The 6,282-nt window shown below is 44.4% G+C and overlaps 1 protein-coding gene across 1 annotated transcript; it reads right to left on the bottom strand.

The window, feature by feature from the left end:
- Positions 1-805: 805 nt before the first annotated feature.
- Positions 806-5,434, bottom strand: FZD4 (frizzled class receptor 4). Its single transcript, XM_008634932.2, has one exon. It carries the CDS (start codon positions 5,400-5,402, stop codon positions 4,101-4,103), a length of 1,302 nt encoding a protein of 433 aa, XP_008633154.1. The 5' UTR covers positions 5,403-5,434; the 3' UTR covers positions 806-4,100.
- Positions 5,435-6,282: the final 848 nt, after the last annotated feature.

Consider the following 6,282-nt stretch of genomic DNA (forward strand, 5'->3'; position numbering starts at 1 on the left):
GGCTTAGATGATTAATATTGCATACTGTTCTATCAGTGTCAAGAGAAATTGGTGAGGGATGCACACAAAAAGCACCTCCTTGCTGTCCCCATACATCCCAACTGTGAATAGAAATGACAAACAGGAATGAAAAGTAGAGCATTAATAAGCTTAAGTTCTTAGAAAACCATTGCTAGAAAATGTAGACATTCAGTTGAATCTCTCTTCTGAAGGGTTGAAATGACTGAAATCACCCATAGGAATGAACTAATTTCAAGCAGGTTACTAAGATTAGGATTTTCGCCTCCAAAAGCCACTAATAGTTCCCATACACTGAACAGGCTGGTGGTGACGCTGCCCTCCTCCACCATACACTCCGGATCTGAACGCTCATGCTTTGGATGTACATATTCCATAACACCTGAAATAAAAAGAGTCTTACAGGAGGTGCTGCTCTTCTCAGGAGCCACATCACAGCAGGGTTAGAGCAGCAGCGGGCTGTGTTTCCATATTGCCTTCCCGTTGGGATTTGAAGACATGCTCCCACAACACCAAAGCTCCAGCTGCATCCCCAGCCAGCACCCAGGACCTGTGTGCTGTCTTTGAAAGGGTTTCTGTCCACCCCATGTGCAGAAACATGAACATACTTTCACTGTTGCCCAAGGATGTCTTGTTCTCAGTTATAAGCTCCAAACCATGCTGGATTAACCCATTCAAAGCATCCTTTCACCACAGCACTAACGTTTCAGTCCTTCCTTCAGGGGAAAAAAAGCACTTCCAACAATGCTGAAGCCTATTTAAGAAACAAACTCGCCAAAAACGTGAAGGCTGCCAGGAATTCTTTAGTTATCCACAGAGGTTAAAGTTTTATTTTGATATAAAAATTAAATAGCAAAGTTGTTTTGGTTTTTTTACAGTGATAAATTAGCAATTTACAGTACATACATTGAAGTAGATACACTTTCTGTACACCCCAAAACAATCAGTGTCTATTTCCTTAAAATTCAGGAAAAGGAGCTAACTTGTCTGTTTCATGTAAGAGCTAAGCTTGTACCTCTCAGGCAGATGCTTCTGCAACCTGCAGTGCCAAGAGCACAGGCTGAGGGGGGAGATGGGAGCAGGGACTGCACAACCGAAGGGAACGCCTGCAAAGTTTCTGGTTGTATAACCACAGCAACTGCACTTCCGAGACAGGATTAGTTACAGCAGTTTTGGCTTTAAGCTCATAACAATGTTGAAATGGGAGAACATAAGGGTTGCTGATACCTGCTCTTTGCAAGAGCCAGTTTTCAGGCTGTCTGCTGTGACTTCCCACCCGTACAGCCCCAAAATGCAGTCAGGTAAACGCATGTGGGTGAATACATTGATGGAATGGTTTAATTGATGCAACAACTAATTTCACTTTGGGTCAGTACAGTGTTCCCCCAGCTGCTGGGGAAAGATGTTTCTTCAGGAACAACAGCTGGTGTCTCCCCTTAGCCTACCTCTTTCCCACAGCATTTGAATCCCTCACATGCTTTAATGGAATATCCCCTCCACGTCCCTCCTAGGGCTACACAGTGCCATCCTCATCCAGCTCACTGTGTCTCACATCACCAGGGGCATCCCTCTGTCAACAGTTCACAGGGTCACAGGCAGAGATGCAGGGATTTGATAACAGCACTATTTAACATTCACTTCTGTGTACATAACAAGGTTAAAAGTGGCATTTATTGAATCAGTCTGCTCAAACATGGGTCTTATTGGCAAGGAGAGCATCCAAAGTGTTTCAGAGTGAAGGACACCTTGAGTGAACATGACGCCTTGGCACAGCCAAATACTCGGTTACAAGAAAAGGGTCATACTGCACCCTTGCTCCTTGAAAGCCAACATACAGCTGCTGACTTTACATTCCTCACTGCAGCAGCAGAAAGACTGCATGATGGAGAAGCTCAGCCATCTGAAGATCTCACACTTGCAAAACTCCTTGTTCACAAAGGAATAACCAGATCCAAACACAACACTAACAGCAAGAGACTTTATGGAGAGGGTGAAAAGGCCCAGCTGGAATGTGGTGTTGGCCAAGACAGTGCTTGTGTGTCTTGAGCAGAATGTGTCAAGTTGTCACTTGTTCTGCTGGAGAGGGAGCCCAACCGCAAAGACTGCCACTAGGGTTTGTTTGGGGTCTGTTTTTTTGTTTTTAAAATGAAAAAAAAGTTCTTTAGCACATGTTTCGACACTCACATTGAGACAATACATGCTTCTGGGACGGATTAGTGCTCACTTCCAGAGCTGGAGTGAACTGTGGTTTGGGAAGCACATGGGCACCTGTGTGAAAAGCAAGTACTTTAATAAACCAGCATCTGTTTTCAGCTGCCCTGGAAGATCATGGGAGTTGGGGCACCGTGGGGATGCTCTGCAGCTGATCAGGTTCCACACAAACAAAGGATGCAAAAGCTTGGGGCACACAGATAAAACCAAAGGTCTTTCAAAGGGATAGAGAATCAGAACAGTGTTCTCTTAAGTGCTTCTGGGCTATTTGTATTTGCATCACCTTTCTTACTAGCCAAACAAGTCCCTGACACTATGTTCAGCTCCCCATGAGCACAAGCCGATGCCTCCTCAAATAAAAGGATAGGAAAACGCAACTGTTGCTTTGAAACAGCATTATTCACCAAGAAGTTGGATCTCTTGGATCCCTTTACAAAAACTGGAAAGGTCTTTGTTGCTCCTGAGGACTGAATGCCAGCTCACATTCTGTGTGTAAATACACATTTAAAAAAGTCTCCGTAGCTGTCAGTGAGCAATTGAAGCATCGTTCTGAGGCAGTCAGCTGTACTGCAATGTCATGGGCTGAGAATCTTCTTTTAATTGCAACTGACACACATAATTATACAACTGATCTCTGTGAACACGAGGTTGCCAAGAAACTTAACATTTTGCTTCTCCCCAGACTGGCGTCTATAGAGAAGATACCATCACACTGAATGAAATACATTAAGACTTAATTGCTTCATACAATGAGTCTCCAGAGAGAGACAAGTAAGTTTGCTTGGAGAAATACAGCATTGTTTGAAGGTACCTTCAACTAATTTTTCTCTTTTCTGAAGGAAGGAACACTATATTGTTAAGACATTTTTTAAAGCTTATAAATGCAGCAGAATAAAGTGGTCTGCTAGAAATAGCAGGAGCACCTGAAGGGGCAGGAATGGAAGCAGATGGATAATGATAATAGATTCAGAAGACCATACACAGTTTCCCACTTTGAGCTGATTCCTCTGCTTTTGAGGATAGCCTTGAGTGAAGTTTTTGAAATTTACAAATATTGATAGAACCACAGAATAATTCAGGTGGGAAGAAACACAAGGAGGTTCAAATTCCCACAAGGCAGAATCAACTCTGCACTCAGATCAGGTTACAAATGGTAAAAAGAATGAGTCAAAATTATTAATAGGCCATTAGATGACTTAAAAGTCATCCTCATTAATACCTCACCAAATACTACTCATCATGGGTAAGACCTGTGAAGTCCATTTGCTATTTGTTTCAGGATGTGATCCCTGACTGAATTGTACAGTGTATTGGAACACCAGAATTCCCCAGGGCATAAAGACGGAACCTTTATCAAGCCCTTCCTTCTCAATGCTGAACTCAGAAAGAAGACACCTAAGTGAGGTCCTGGGTGCTCCATCTTCTTGTAACTTGGTAACTGGACCCTAATTAAGCCCAGAATTTGGCCCCAGATTGCCTTTCCTCCATCAGCTATAAGATGATGAATGGAAAACATCATCTCACAGCTATGGGCTACAGCACCTCAGTTTCTAAAGATTTCAAGGTTTCAGTAAATGCATCCTGCTTAAAAAAAAAATTAAAAAAAAAAGGAAGATAACATGTTTGGGTATTTCACAGCTTTTAAAGCCTCCCTGGGCTCTCCTATTTTGGGCAGCATGGTTTATGGCTATTGTATCTGCAGCATGTTCTTTTTGTTGTTTATTCTTTAAGGCTTCTTTTTTTTCCCCCATCCCCAGAGACAGGTTATGTAACCACCTCCCCACTCTACTCCCAACATATACACAGCAACGCCTTCACATGACCAGTCCTACAAAGGAGAGCAGTCAGACCACCGGGATGTTGTCCTTTTCTCATACCACAGTCTCGTTCCCTTTGCCGGGTTTCACCCAACCATCTGCTCTCTTCTCCCGTTTAACTTTTCCTGAGTTCACCAGCCTGTTGGAGCACTTTTGCCACGTGTGCAGAGTTTTGGCTGACCAGATCCACATACCTGATGTAATACCCACCAGAAGGGACATGAAAATTTTGAGCATCTCCACTGCCATGTTCGAATCATCTGCCGAGTAGCGGAAAATGGCCCAGTTGGAGATTTCGTAGAAATAACAGGCAATGACACATGTTGCTGGGACAGTGTACAGCACTGAAAAGACCCCGATTTTGACCATCAGTCTTTCCAGTTTGTCAGTTTTAGTTCCATCTTTCTGGAGATTAGACCTGATTTTAAATAAGGCCACGAGTCCTGCTGCAATGAATAAAGTCCCAATGACCAGGTAGGTAAAAAGCGGAGCCACAACAAAGCCCGTCAGCGCATCCAGGTTCTGGTTCCCAACATAGCAGAGGCCGGTGAGCTCATCTGCATCTACAAGTCTCATGATCAAAATGACAATGGTCTTCACGGCCGGGATGGCCCAGGCTGCGATGTGGAAATAGGAGCTGTGCATTTCGATAGCTTCATGGCCCCACTTGAGTCCCGCAGCCAGAAACCACGTCAGTGTCAGAATAACCCACCAGATGGAGCTAGCCATCCCGAAAAAGTACATCAGCAAGAAAATTATCGCACATCCTGTGTTCTTAAGACCTTCTTGGATAAGAACAGGTTCTGCTGCCTCTTCAAAATCACAGGATATCCTTTCCCGGCCCACAGTTAGCCTCACAATATAAGCAATGCTATAAATATTGTAGCACATGCTCAAAAATATGATTGGACGCTCTGGGTAGGAAAATCTGGATGAATCAATCAGGAAGGTCAGGACCGTGAAGGCAGTCGAGATGAAGCAAAGATTGGCCCATATGGCCATCCAGATATCTGTGAATTCCTTAGCTGACCTGCTGTACAGACCAGCATCGTAGCCACACTTCAGGACACAGCTCAAGCTTCTCTTCACCCAAATGTACTGATCCGAGTTAGATCCCATGCCGTGGCACTCTTCTCCAGGCTGCAAGGAGGTCTTGCTGTGAAGGGGAACCTCTTCGTCTCCTGGGCCCTCCATGCACATGTGGTTGTGATCATTCTGGGGTGGGAATTTGCTGCAGTTTAGGCTGTCTGGCCAGGCGAACCCAAATTCTTTTAAAACAGGTTCACATCTTCTTTTGACAGAGAGGCACATGCCTCCACAGGGACCTATGGGGATGTTAATCTTCTCTGTGCACATTGGGACATAAACCGAACACAGGAAGAACTGGAAGAGAGAAACAGAAATCACAAGTGCGTCAGGGGAAAATGAAACAGGTTGAAATAGAACAAGTTTTCTTTTTTTGCCGTTTTAGCAGTAATATTTGGTCCTTTGCCTTAAAAAAAACCAGGAAGCAGCGAAAAACAAATAAACCAAGAACAATAAAAACAAAAGAGAAAAAAAATAACAACATTGTCTTCTTTCAGTTCAAATGTGGCCCGAAGCCAAAGCCTGAACATTTTACTCCCTAGATTAGCTCCATGTAAATTTAGCCCATCAGTTCCAATGAAGCAAGTGGGATTTAGCCAGATTTAAACCTCAAGGGTACAATTTAAGAAAGCAGAAAACCAAACTAAAGTGGTTTAAACAAATACATATATCTGTTCTGAGCCTTGCCTGGATGTTCCAGCTAAGAAACAAATAGGAAATAAAAAAAAGCATTTACTGAAATACTTTGGTTCACGATCCTCCTAGAAAAACGTATTTCTCTTATGATAAGGTCACGTATGCATTTACAACAGTAATAAAATATTGTAGTTTTCTCGTCTTTTGAATAATCGTAATTCGGCGACGCGACGCTGTGAGAGGAATTGCGTGCTGACTCGGGAACTCTGCCCCGAGAAACAAGCTGGGTTTTGTTTGAGGAAATCCATGCCCGTGGGGAGGACAGGGATCCGGCCATTCGCCTGGGAAAGAAACTTTCGCGGTGAAGCTCCCGGCGGGGTCCCGACCTACCCCAGCTCCCCGCGGCCAGCTCCGCTCGTTCCGCATGGAATCGGGCGCGGCACCTGGGACACGGCTGGGACGGAGGGCAGCGGCCGGGACGGAAAGCTCCGGGAGTCGCCGCAACGTCCGCGAG

Source organism: Corvus brachyrhynchos, unplaced genomic scaffold, assembly GCF_000691975.1.
Source record: "Corvus brachyrhynchos isolate BGI_N302 unplaced genomic scaffold, ASM69197v1 scaffold44, whole genome shotgun sequence".
Lineage (NCBI taxonomy): Eukaryota > Metazoa > Chordata > Aves > Passeriformes > Corvidae > Corvus > Corvus brachyrhynchos.